The sequence below is a fragment of the Vulpes vulpes genome, chromosome 12 (genome assembly GCF_048418805.1).
Source record: "Vulpes vulpes isolate BD-2025 chromosome 12, VulVul3, whole genome shotgun sequence".
NCBI lineage: Eukaryota > Metazoa > Chordata > Mammalia > Carnivora > Canidae > Vulpes > Vulpes vulpes.
In genome coordinates, this window is record NC_132791.1 from 10,126,220 (window position 1) to 10,140,496 (window position 14,277).

A 14,277-nucleotide genomic window follows, 5' to 3' on the forward strand; every position below is an offset into this window, starting at 1 on the left:
AGAAGCAAAATGGCAGGATGTTGCTCATTGATGAAAGACCGACTACGGGTCCACTGTGGAGTGGTGATTTTGTTGAGGGCAAGAGCCCTACAGTTCTCATGAGGTGAAACGTGAACGCTCTGGAACTTGCATGGTTTGAAACCCAACTGTGCCATTCACCAGCCATGTGTCCTTTGTCCAGTTTCTTCTCTATGCCTCATTTTCTTCATCCCCAAATGGAATTAAAGGACATTATGTATGCAAGGTGCTTTGCACAATGTTTGAGGCTAGCTGGTCGCAGTTTTTGGTAGTATTTGAGAGGTAAGGCCTTAGCATGAGAGACAGGTCAAAGAAATTCAGAGTCTTGTTCGAGGAATGGGTTATGTTAAAGGTTGCTGGCTTGAGATGTATGGTCTAAGTTTAGCAATGGAAAGGGGTGTTTGGCCCCAAGAGAAAGACCAGATGGAAGAGGGTTAGCACAATACGTAAAGACTCATCTCTGAAACTCTTAACGAGTGAAGAGCAGAAACACAGCGGGGATCTTTTGAGATGAGATGAAAAGAAATAAAGATGATATTTCTGTCTGAGAGTCCTCGAGAATAACCGTCCAGGCGGAACGTGGACAATGCTTTCCCATCTGCAGACGGCCGACCTGGTGGAAGGAGGAACTGGTGAAACCACTGAGGATTCATTCTGCGGGTACAATGGGACCCATGAGTTAGGAGAATGGAAACCGCGTCTGCTCAGCTCCCAATTTGTCTAGCTCAGGATTTCATCTTACACAAACCAGAGGAGGCTTTTTAACAATTAGGAGATTAAATAGAAAGTCAGCAATAAAGGGAACTGCTGCGCTTTTTGACTTATTTTAGTAGGTAATACCAATGGTCAGAATTCAAACAAAAATATCTAAGTTACTTTTCCTTTCCACCTTTTTATTTATTTTTATTTATTTTTATTCATGAGAGACACAGAGAGAGAAAGAGAGAGGCAGAGACACAGGCAGAGGGAGAAGCAGGCCCCATGCAGGGAGCCTGATGTGGGACTCAATCCTGGGACTCCAGGATCACACCATGGGTCAAAGTCAGATGCTCAACCACTGAGCCACCCAGGCGTCCCTCCTTTCCACCTTCTTATTCCCTAGATGCTTAGTTCTCCCCAGAGGCAAACGTTAGCATCTCATTGTGTCAATCTAGGACTAGTCCACCTATAGACAAGCACTGTATGTATTTAACCAATCAGTACTGATGGCCTGATTGGCTGCCAATCTCTAAAATTTAGGCTGCCCCGAATCTCTAAAATTACAGTTTTTTTCTGCTACTCTCGTACATTCCGTTGATGTACTTGAGTAAATCTATCTGTAGATAAACTCCCTGGGGGTAGGGGCACTGGCTGAAAAGGTACGTTCATATTTCATTTGGACTTTGCCTAACAGTTTCCCTCCCAAGTTATCCTACCCAATTACACTCTCTCCCGAGCCCCCGACCCGACCAGCGATTTGACAGGGCTTCTCATCCCACAGGGAGCAAGCTCACAGCCTTAACTAATTATTTTAAACCTTTGTTAGTCTGATGAGTAAAAATTAGAATTTCCATTTTAATTGTATTTCTCAATAAGCAAGTTTGCGTACCCTTTCATCTTTTTTGAACACCATTTGTTCTTTGTTTTCTCCGAACCGTCTGGAACCTCTGCTCTTGTGCCGTGCTCTTTAATAAAGACCAGACTGATGAAGTAAAATTAATCATGTCAGCATAGCCTTTTTAATAGTGGAGAAAGGGAAGGATGGGAAGAGTTGATATTTACCAGACGGGTTTTGAAAGCAGACTTCCAGAAGCTCAGGTAACAGCATGATACGATGCCCTGGAGATCAGAAAAAAAGAATATGGACAGCATACAAATAGCCAAAATGTGATTTCTCACATCCATATTTCCTTTCTTTTTTGGGGAGTTTGTTGAGAACTTTCCATTGCAACTTCGTAAATACCCACTCAGACCTTGTGAATGTCCCTGGTGCATTGGCCAGGGAAGGAAGGATTTACCCTTAATCACAATTAAAGTTCTAATTTATCAGGTCTAAAATCCCACTGTATTCCAAGACTTGCCAGCGGTTATGTTGGAGGAAAGGCTGCAGAATTTAAAACAAAACTGCTGTCGTCCAGGCAATTCACTAAATAGGGTTAGAATAATTAGAGGAACATCCCCGTAGGCTCGTGTTGTAAGAAAGCCACAGAACCTACCTAATCATCCCCTACTGAATTGTGAATGGCTTAAACATCCACTTTCAGCAGCTGAAACCTCAAAAGCAAGAGGTGTTGCTATGCTAACAGCTCCACCAGCTTCATTCCGAGGCTGAATAATGGATGCTGTATCTATATTCAAGGCAATTAAACGAGCCCTTAAAATTAGGTCCAGTGTATAGCTTCGGAGGCCAACTAAGGATGTTTATGATAGAAGCTTCTGGAAAACCTACAAGAATTGCGGGACAGAGAAAGGATCATTTGAGGAGATTTTCAAACACAAAAACCAAAATAGATTAGTCCTCATCTGTATCACCTCAAGAACACATACCCAGTGTTCAGCTCCAGCTCCTGCTCACACTGGTATCTTGTGCAATTAGAATGTCTAAAACCTGCCCTTAACAGAGCATGCATTTTATTCATCTAACTCGAACTTCATCCTGGAATGAATAATAGTTTAATTTCATTCATTCTGGTGAGTTGGATGATGTCTGCAGAGTGGAAAAATAACACTCTCAGCTCATGCCCAAGTCTGCTATGGCTCTTTTGAAGTGCAAAGACTGGCTCCTTAGACATTATTCTGCACAACTAGTAGCTGCACGTTTGTGGCAATGATTATTTTGTCTTGCTGCTCCTTGAGGCTTCCCATATGATACTGTTTGGAGATGCATTTACGGCAGTAGCTAGGGGCCAGTCGGTTAATGCCATTATCCACCTGAAAAAAAAAAATCTTCATTTAAATCAAACAGTGGGCACTGGAATGCAGAAATGAGAGACAAAAAAAATCTGTAAGAAACCAAGAAGGGAAAGCACTGTTAGGTTTATTACAAGTGAATGCTGTAAAAGAAAACAACTATATTTGTGTCAGTATTTTTTTTTTAAGGCAGGAAAGAGATTGAATAAACTCTTAGTCATGAGCCTCTGTGCAGAAACGAACTCATGAAATATTTATTCTTTGGGCTCAGATCCTGAAACTGATCCGGAATTGCTAAAATCCTAGATTTCACCACGAAGTTTCTGGAGCCCTTCCTCACAGCTTCTCCATGCCTCAATCAGAGAGACATTATAAACTTAGTAAGAAAAACATTAGGTTAAAATGGATTTTCTAGCAGAAGATCATCAAGGACTGCTTACCCATTTTTACAGCTGTTCCCTGATACCAGTTTCGCCAAAGGAAAATTCTAGATTCAAAGACGGGGGCACGTATCCTGCTCTATCTCACCCAGGATAGAGACGCAGCCACCACGAAAGCTGAAGAAGCTCTCGTCGCTCCTTAAGATGTGGCATATTGTACAGTTTTGCAGAGGCTGTCTAATGTTGGGAACAACCAGGGAACTCCTGACCAAAGTGAAGCTTTTATGAATAGACACTTGATAAATTACCTAAGGAGAATAATTCAAATTTAATGCACTACAACATTTGTTCAACAAATATTTACTGTGCGTTCCATGCCGTGCCAAGTACAATAATAGGCCCTAGGAATTGATGCTGAAGGAGACGCTGCCTTTGGCTGTAGGCAGTTAATAAACTCATCAGAAGGACAGCTACCAGTCTTATGGATTCAGACATTACCTGTGCTAACACTAGAATTAGTTCCAGGTTGATTGCTTGGAAGATGTCTTGAAAGAAATACAAATTGAGAAAATTTCCATCTGCCAATGAGTCTATATAAAGGAATCTAAACCACGAAAAAAAATATATAATTTTTGACCTTTTCAGATAAGGGGAAAATGAGATCGGTTGATCTCTGCTCTCTCTCTCTCTTTTAAAATAAAACCACTACATTATTGTAAGAAATCATCCTTGATTAACGGACTTAACATTCATAACGTGTCACATTTCTAAGATGTTTGATAACAGTTTTCTTCTCGAACCCATTATGAAAAAGGTACAGGTTTTCAAATATGCTCTACTTACGGCCAAATGGTATGCTTACCCTGAATTTAATAAGAACTTGTAGCAATATGTTAGTCTAATGACCCACTCTGTTCAGTCTCTACTAAATTAAAATGGAAGTAAGTGACAGGTATCCTGGAAACCATGATGAGCAAATGCACCTTCTCTCATCTCTCGGTCAGACAAGGCACAAATCAAGTTATTTCATTGAGCTGTAGTTCCTGGCATATAAATACTTAATAAATGTTTGTCCAAAAATGCAGTGTCTGGGGCCCAGATCAGTGAAATGAGCTACCTGAGGTCACATGGCTAAGCGGTAGCAAAACCAAAACTAAATGCCCTCCAGGTTTCAAATCCCAGTTCTGCCATTTACTAGCTGTGTGACTTTGAGAAAGTTAATTACTGTCTCTGCTACCATTTCCTTACCTGTAAAATAAGGATAATAATAATTATCCCTTCTTCAGATGGCTGTTAGAGGATTAAATAAGTGAATAGATGGCACAGTGCTGGGCAACCAAAAATGTTAGCTTTTGAGTTTTTTCCTCGGTGAGTATTTAGAGAGCATGATTAATGCACCAGTGTTCCGCCAGGAAGTATGATTCTGGCGGACACCATCTGCTGTAAAAACATGGTAATTGAGGAGATTCTGCTAAGAGCCCCAACTGGAGAGCCACAGTTCAGGCTAATGGACAGCATGTGGACTAGTGGAACCTTTTTCTTGTCCTAAGCACACATAGAAAATAACATATTTGTATAGCACATTGGGGTAAGCAGACAAGGCTGCTTGAGCTGCAGCCCATCCAGAGTCCATCAGATGGGAAGCTCTGCTGAGATATCTGTCGATACCTCCCTGATGCTTTAGCTCTGATTAGGAATGTGGAATTGTCCCTAGTTAGGCTAAAAGTGAAACGGGTCAGTTTGCCCAACCAGGTTCCTCTAGAAGGTGTTCAGAGCATCGACGTGCTGTGTAGGCTCCAGAGAAGCTGTTCCTGCCCCCCGGGAACCCTGCTGTGGAGCTAAGGCAGGTGCCATGAGCAGTAAAAGAGTACCTCTGAGTCCACAATAAGTGCAGTGAGCAATCTAGACGTGATGCCGGAGGACACTGGATAGAGGATATTCACTGTGTTTTCCTAGGAGAGCCTTTAAGCTGGCACAAAACCTATGGGGGATTTTTTTGGCCATCCAGACATTGGCATTTCATTAAACGCAAAACATCTGTTGATTTCTTGGCCTACCTGCCTGATTGCTTCGTTGTTTGGAAGGTAGAAGAAACACTGCCAGTCTAACCGTTATTAATTCTGGTCAGCAAGGGAGACTAGCTTGAAAATGTGTAAGTGGCAAGATCCTGGGGGAAAAAAAATGACTCATGTCTTGAAATTGTTCATACAAAGTGAGTGGAACTCAGGGTTTAATCCTTCATGTCAAAGAGAAAATAGGTCTAAAAGGGAATATTTTTCATGTGGACTATGAATATATCCTAGATCATCTGAAAGAGAAAGGCATTTAGGGACCCACAGCTTAAAACACTATTTTAGATAGATGGAAGGTGGAACATATTTAAAAAAAAAAAGAAGGGGTATAGACCGTTTATAGATAGATAGATAGATAGATCTATATATATAGATATATATGTACTGTTTTTTAAAAGGACTTTTAAAGTTTTGTAAATGTATGGTTTAGTTGGAGTAAAAAGATGACTAATCTAATGACAGCCATTCTATTTTTTCATAAGATTTTATTTTGGAGTGATCTGTGATAGCCATTCCTGAGAATAGTATAGGAGATTAACGAATAGAATGAGCACTACTCAACTTCTGTTTTGCTTTTCTCCTTTCCGATAAGGCAACCAGGCAAAATACTAACTGCCAAGGGTGAAAAAGAACAAAGAGAAGGAAACTGAAGTCCAAGATGAGAGAGTAGTCGGGAACTACTTTGCTGTTTTGTAATTAGTTTAAGCCTGCGGGCTTAGAAAAATGGCCATGAGGAATAATGAGAGAATTTGCATATGTCATTGCTAAGTCAGCATCACTATGCTTTGAAAAACTATGGAATCTCAGGGAAATGCCAGAACAGACAGGGAAATGTCATACAGTTTCTTGAAAAATGAATTTTAAAAACTGGACTGATAATCTTGATGGTGATATTGAAACAGAATCTTTTTTAAGCACTTACTTAAGGAAGTAGTGTTCACTGAGTATAGCATGGATTTGCTCGGAATAAATGGTGCTAACGTTTCCAGGTTCTTAGTAGGCTAAGAGCGAAAGGACTGTCTCTAATCTGATGAAGTAGAATTTGTCAGAAACCAAACTTTAATGTTGAAACATTAGATAATTTACAAACTGCAGAAATAAGGACTATTAATATTCAACATCATTCTGGAGGCCTTACCAATGCAATAAGCCAAGAAAACAAAATAAGCAATAAATGCCAGAAAAGAAGAAATAAAATGTATGTGATTATCTAAAATACAAATGAAATACAGTTAATAAAAGAGTTTAGCAAATTGGCCAGAAGCAGAAATATCCTACTCAATGATTTTGTGTATCTAGTAGTATGGAATTAGAGAAAAGATAGTAATACGTGAAATCTTTATTTTCAATTGTGACAAAACTGAAGTATACCTAGGAATTAAATTAATATATGTTGCTTACCTTTGTGGAAAAGTCAAAAATTCTAACTCAAGGATATTTAAAAGATCTGAGTAAATCGTGAAAAATACTCTATTCCTTATGAATACCCTTTCTCAAATCCAAATCAGAATTCCAGTGGGATTTTTTGGTGGTAACTTGAGTTGTAAAATAATCTGAAAGAATAAGCGCATAATAATAGTCAAGAAAAAATGATATGGGTAAGGGAACAAGATTTGTCCTATCCGATATTTTAAAATATATATTAAAACAGAAGTAATTAAGACAATTTAGCGCTGGTCGAGTTATAGATAAATAGATCAATACAAATAGGAAAAATTTAGAAACAGCCATAAATACATGTCCAGTATTTTCACCATAAGCATCTCTACCACAAGCATTTTCGCTGCAAACATTTTCTCTGCATAACTACTTGGCTGTAAGGTAATTTTGCCCTAAAAGATAAAAATCATGAAAAATAAAAGAAGGACATTCCTTTATTTTTTTAAAAGATTTTATTTATTTATTCACGAGAGACATAGAGGCAGAGAGAGAAGCAGGCTCCATGCAGGGAGCCCAACGCGGGACTCAATCCCAGGTCTCAAGGATCATGCCGTGGGCCAAAGGCAGGTGCCAAACCGCTGAGCCACCCAGGCTGCCCCAAGGACATTCCTTTAAAAGGACATAATGAGGGCAGCCCGGGTGGCTCAGTGGTTTAGCGCTGCCTTCAGCCCAGGGCCTGATCCTGGAGACCCGAGATCGAGTCCCATGTCAGGCTCCCTGCATGGAGCCTGCTTCTCCCTCTACCTGTGTCTCTGCCTCTCTCTCTCTCCCCTCTGTGTCTCTCATGAATAAATAAAATCTAAAAAAAAAAATAAAAGGACATAATGAAACATGTGAAATTGATAAACAAAATCTCAAAGACTTCAATGCAAAATACAAAATATTTGAACACATCGAAAACATATAGCATAGAGTCGCGGCAACCCTGCACAAATAACAGATTTTATTTTGTAGGTTGTACCTAAGTGCTTGTCTTCAAAGTCTTCTGTTCATAGTATTATATGTATTTTGGATGGGGGGGGGGGCTTAATGATCCATCTCCTCGTTTGGCATTGCCCTAAGATTGGCATTGCCCAATCTTAGTTTTGTCACTAAGATTTCTTCTTTCATTAACAGAGGCATCAGTTTCCAAGTGCTAGGATACATATTTACAGCTGGGCTTTTTATTGTTTCCTGAAAGCCTTCCACACTGTTGTTTGTTCTTAGTGTATTGTCCCGTGACTGCTGCTAGATGTTCCAAAGTTCTATGGGAAAAGAACTGCTAATGCTATAACGCGTTCGCACTGAGCTTTGTTACCATTGCAACTGGCGTGTCGTTTCCTATCACAGTATACAGTGTGCAGTCTGGCTTTACACTCTTATTTCACACTTCCAGTAAAGTTTTTATCACCGCATTTTCTATCAAGCTGACATCCGTAGTTATCGTCCACTAAATTAAGACCACCCCATATACTCATTGCCCTATGGACCATTATGAGGGCTGGCTAAGATTTACAGGCTATAAAAATGGGAACTTTGCCAATGGAGCAATGAAACCAGACTGTCAGCCAGTTATTTTATATTTTACAGCAGAATTCTCTTACAGCTGATGAGATATGCAGTGGAAATGGGGTGGAAGTGTTTGTGGCAGAGGTGTGTATGGCAAAGGTTATTTACGGAAAAACCACCCAGAACAAAGTAAGGATATTGTGTGTCAGTCATGGGCAATCAGGAAAACTGAAACCACAGGAGGCATTTCTTACAGAAGGAGCTTCATACAGGGAATTGGTTACACAATTCAAGGGATGAAGAACTAGGAAGCTAAATTGGCCAATGAGGCAACACTAGAACTAGAGCAAGAGGGACAAGGGGACAGAGAGGGAGGTAGCAGTGCTCCAGCCATAGGGAACTCACAGCAACTGCTAGAAACATCACCTGAGGCAGAAAGAGACATGGAAGCAATACCTTGGCTTACCCCTTTTACTCACCTTCCAGTCTGCCAGTGCCTCCCACTGGCCAAGCCTACGTAAAAGCCAGAGGGCAGGGAGCCTGAGAAATGTATTTCCTTGGAAACACAGCAGGTGAGGGCAGAGCAGAGCAGGGATCTGAGCACATTCGGGAAAGTGAGAGGCACCTGCAGAAGATGGCATTTTAAGTTAGTAGGACAAAGATGAATTATTCCTTTGCTGATGTTGGGACAACTGGGTCATTTCAGGGGGAAAAAAATGAGAACTTTCCCTTAAAACATGCACAGAGACTCTTCTTCCCTGTTGGCTCTTCCCTGGGCTACATTAGGTACCTCTCCTCACTTAAGCCTCATCAAAGCACCTGTCACACTGCCTTGGACTTGTTACCCAGCAGTGAGCTCCTTGAGGGCAAGGACAGCCTTTCGCTTGTCTCTTCACTCTTGTGCCCAACGCAGTGCCGGGCACAAGAGTTAGCCCTTAAATACTTATTGGATGCATTGATATTTAATTTTATTTTCAACCTAACCAGTATTAGTTGAACACCTGCTGTGTGCTTAGCACAGCGGAGGATATGAAAACATGTGACATAACAGTCACTGTTCCTACTGTGTCGTTGGGAAGGCAAGATGTGTACACAAGGATGTCTCAGGCAGTGAAGTTCTGAGGAGGTCTCAGGATTTTCCCGATGAGTGCATTCGCTGCCTTAAATAGAAGCCAAGACAGATGGGAAGACGTAGCAGATGGGCAGCAAGCAGAGAGGCAGTAGTCCTGGATTGTGTCCCAGGCTCAGCCAGTTGCCCACGGTATGACCCGGTCACCTCATTCCCCCAGCAGGCCCCATTTCCTCGTCTGCAAAATAAAAGGGTTGGACTGGGGCAGTGCTTCTCAGCCCTGGCTGCCCCCTCGATGATGATTGTGTAACTGGTCCGGGGTAGGGGCTAGACATTGATATTTTTCAAAATCTTCTCTGGCGACTTTTAAAAATCAATTTTATAAAGATAGAAGCTAGTATCATACAATTCGCCAATTTAAATTGTACAGTTCAGTGGTTTTCAGCATTTCCACGAAGTTGTACAACCATCACTAAAATCTAATTCTAGAACTTTTCCACCTCTCCTAAAGAGACCCTGTATCATTAGCAGTCACTTCCTGTCCCTCCCCTCCATCCTCCCCAGGCCTAGGTAACCACTAATCTACTTTCTGTCTCTATGGTTTTGCCTATTCTGAACATTTCTTACAAATGGAATCCTCAGCATGATGTTTTTCAAGGTCCCTTTACATCATAGCATGGATCAGTGTTTCATTCCATTTTACGGCTGAATAATATTTCATCATATGGCTGTGCCGCATGTTATCTGTTCAACAGTTGATGGACATTTGGGTTGTTTCTACCTTTTGGCCACTATGATTAATGCTGCTATGAATATTCATGGACAGGTTTTTGCATGGACATGTTTTCATTGCTCTTGAGTATATACCTAGGAGTAGAATTATTGGGTCATATGGTAACTTTCTGTGTTTAACCATTTTGAGGAACTTTCGGGTGTTTTCCCAAACAGCTGTACCATTTTGCATTCCCACCAGCAGTGTGTGGGAGTTCCCCTGGTGATTTTAATATTCACATAAAACCGACAAATAGAGGGTCTCCAGTTTTATAATTCTGTGATTTCTTATCCAGGATTTGATCCCCAGAATTTGGCTGAGCTATTGAATATATGGTACAATTGGCTTCAAGAACACCCTCTTCATCCCTGGCCTTATTTTTGAGAGAAAGCCCTCTGAGTTCTGTGTTCCAGCTCTGGACCCTGCCCTGGTCACAGTTCTGGCAGTGGATTCTGGAGGATTATTCTGGAAAATTATGCCATTATACTAATTGTAATATTTAGTAAATGATAGGACAGTAATATTATTAATATTATTATAGTAATACTATAATACCATAACAATGAATATGTTACTGATATTATAATAATATTATTAATATTTTAAATAGTTATCCCATTACTCAGTATGCAACGCATTTTGATTGAGCATGCTGGGGTCCCAGGGTCTCTCTCCCAGTCCTGAGCACACAGGTAGCCCTCTTCTTCTGCCCCAGATTTCTTCTTAACTGCCAGCCCATGGAAGCAGAGGTGGAAGCCTACATACCCCTCTTCCATCACCCTCTGAAAAATCAGGACTTGTGACCTTCTTTCCAGAATGCCAGAAGCTTCATGAACCTCAGTCTCTGTTGACAACGAGCATGGAACTGGTCTCATTTCTGAACTTTAACCAGTGGTTCGCCCCAAGGCTCTGGGGCTGCTGAGTGCTGCTGGACCCTCTGGGTGGGCTTGACTTTCTCTGGGGTCCCTGTGAATAGGGCAGATACAATTCTCATGGATGCCATTTACTCTATGATGCCATCATAGACGATGTGAACTGCACCTCTTTAGAGTCCATGAGGCCATGAGCAATGGTTTCCTTAACAGACCCACAACTCCATAAAACTCCATGAACTAAGATCTCCGGGATGGTGATCCTTCACGTGAATGAGCTGAGGGAGCTCCTAGGTCATCCCACTCCTGCTTAGAAACCTTTGCTTGCCTAGACACCCTTACCCTGACAAGATTCAAGCAGCTTCTCTGACCCCTTATTTCTCTTCCCATTTGTCTTGCTCCGTCTTCCCCATAAGTAGCTGTGAAAGGAAAATCACACATGCATATTTCATTTGACATGTTATTAAATGCAATTTATCACTCCCTGCATATATATTTATTTCCCTGTTTAACTTTTCACTCTGGGTTTCCTTGAAATAAAAAATCACACACTCGTAACTTGGAAAGACGAGTACATGATACCACTGCTGTAGCCCAAGTCCATGGCAAACATCACTAATCAATCACAGCCCTCTCTCCTCCTGAGCTGGGCACAACCTCAGAATCCTTCTCAATCTTACTTTCCAAGCAAAGGGTGACAATCACTTGGAGCTGGCATGGGAGATGGTGACTGTTTGCCATTCCTCAGAAGGTCTTGCTGAAAGCTTTCCAACTCCACCTCCAGCCCTAAATGTGCACCAGATCTCTGCTAGGGGACATCTTGCCCCTTGGGTGTTCATTCTCACACTCAGGGTAATTCAAGAGGAGCCCTAAGGGGGGAAGCCCCTAGAATCCTCTGAGGCTAAAGAGAATTTTGTCTCTCCTGAGACCCCAGACTCTGTTTCTTTAGGACAGATACTATTTTCAACATACATGAGAGACAGGAAAAAAATGCCAACGGGCTTTGGCATCCACATAGCTGTTGTCAAATTCCAGATGCACCGCTTCATTAATCCTTCTTCCTTCCCTTCCTGTCTCCCTTCCTCAAGAACTTATGGAGTACCTACTATTGTACCAAGCAAAGGTCTCGACATCCATAAAATGGCATCATTTTATGTGAGATTGGCTAGTACACTCCCTGGGATGGAGCAAGCCGTAGGTCCATAGTTGGGAGAAAGGATGATTTTCAGGCCTGGAAATGCACCCAGCATCACCTGACCCACCTCCTGTCGCAGAGGAGGAAACCGAAGCCCAGAGCAACTGCCCCAGGTTCCTGCACAAGGTTGGGACAGAACTAACACTAGAGCCCAGGCCTTTCGACTTCCACTCGGTGCACCTTTTGCTGCCCCTGTTACGGGCTGCGTGGGGAAGCTGGACACCCTTGCGTACGTTCCGTGGTGGGGAGGTGAGGCTGGGCTGTGAGCCCAAGAAGCCGAGTCACGCCCAATTCCACACCCTTACACACACGTACATGGTGTGAACCTGTCCTGAGCCCCGGCTCCAGACGCGGCCCGGGGCATAAGCTCGGGGCCCTGGCTACGGCTCTGCGGCCCGTGGGCTGCACGGGACAGTGGAGGCAGGAGGAACGGGGTCTGTTTCAGGAGTCTAAGCGGGCGATGACCAATGACATGGGCTCCCTCTAGGGCGGTTGTGGTGGAAACGGAGAGAACAAGTGGAATCGTACCCTTCGCAGGTGTCTTCTGTGGGGGGTCAAGACTTCTGTGTGTGTCACGATCTTGGCCCAGGATGGCCAACAGATGACTTGCTAGTATTGCTTTTTATTTCCTCCGCCCACTTAAGGGATGTCTTTTCTTGAAGTTATTTGGCTTCAAATTCAGCATTGGGTTAAGGTGCAGGGTCTCTGATATACGCAAATGTCCACCTTCTACTTTGAGCGCGGTGTCGCCATCGTGTCCTGTTTCATGCAAACCCCGCAGATCTGGTGGTTGAGCCCGTTTCTCTCGGTTGTGAAGGGCCAGAGAACGTCTTTGAAAGTACTCAGGGGGCAGCCCAGGTGGTTCAGTGGTTTAGTGCTGCCTTCGGCCCAGGGTGTGATCCTGGAGACCCGGGATCAAGTCCCACGTAGGGCTCCCTGCATGGAGCCTGCTTCTCCTTCTGCCTGTCTCTGCCTCCCTCTCTCTCTCTGTGTGTGTGTATGTCTCATGAATAAACAAATAAAATCTTAAAAAAAAAACGCACGGGAATGTCAAGACACTTTCCTTTTCTAAATCCTGACTTTGACACCCTCCACAGCTTCCCGCTCCCTTCCCCAGGGCTCAGCAGCTCCGACCGGCTGCCCTTCGGCATCGAGGAGAACGGAGGCACTGCCCGGGCCTCGGCCAGACACCACCACCATCACCACCAGCACCAGCATCAGCACCACCCCAGCTACGGCCTCTCGCTGACGCTGGACAACAAGGAGGGGCCTGCGAGGTCTCCCAACTCCTGCAGCAAATCCCTTACGAGTAAGTCCAGTAAGTCGAGTAAGTTGGGGAGGGGAGGGGAGGGGAGGGGAGGGGAGGGATGCTGCAGGGAATGGACGGTTTCCCTAGAGCCCCAAGACCTTCCAGAGCAGCGCAGAAAGGCAGTCACGTCAGAGCTGGGTTGCCAGGCCTGGGCCAGAGCAGACAAGAGCCTTGTGCATTTGGGGCGCCTGCGGGGCTCAAAGGTTGAGTGTCTGCCTTGGGCTCAGGGCGTGATCCTGGAGTCCTGGGATCGAGTCCCATGTCAGGCTCCCTGCAGGGAGCCTGCTTCTCCCTCTGCCTGTGTTTCTGCCTCTCTCTCTCTCTCTCTCTCTCTCTCTCTCTCTCGTGAATAAGTAAATAAAATCTTAAAAAAAAAAAAAAAAAAGAGCCTTGTGCGTTTAAGCAGGAGCAGCTTAGGGATTGTGGTTTACCAGTAAACTTTAATTTAATTCCACTGTTGCAATTCTGTCTCCACCGCACACCTTAGCAGTTCCTACTTCCACTGGCTCAAGTAATAGGAAGAGGAGGGGGAGCCAGGAGGCTGGAATCTCTGCTTTTCCTGGTGACAGGACAACCTATTCTGTCCCATTTCGGACATCCCTCTTCCGAGAGCAAGGTGATGTCAGGGGAGCAAGGTGATGTCAGGGAGGACCAGGTGTGCACCCTTTCAGATCCCAGTGAGAGAGGTTGTGGAAATGGGAGAGTAGGCAGCTGGAAACATTTTAGCAATAGGATAGAGTGATTTTTATATCCTTTAAAACTAATTTAAAAGT

At 43.3% G+C, this 14,277-nt stretch overlaps 1 protein-coding gene across 20 annotated transcripts in view; it reads left to right on the forward strand.

The window, feature by feature from the left end:
• Nucleotides 1-14,277, forward strand: part of EPB41L4B (erythrocyte membrane protein band 4.1 like 4B) — a 130,381-nt gene that overhangs the window by 79,032 nt on the left and 37,072 nt on the right. For 10 of the 20 annotated variants that reach the window (XM_072727744.1, XM_072727755.1, XM_072727753.1 and 7 more), the window contains exon 16: nt 13,293-13,513. In XM_072727744.1, the coding sequence (XP_072583845.1) occupies nt 13,293-13,513 (221 nt within the window). The remainder of the gene's footprint in view (nt 1-13,292; nt 13,514-14,277) is intronic. The other 10 variants (XM_072727745.1, XM_072727757.1, XM_072727748.1 and 7 more) reach the window with 1 other exon arrangement.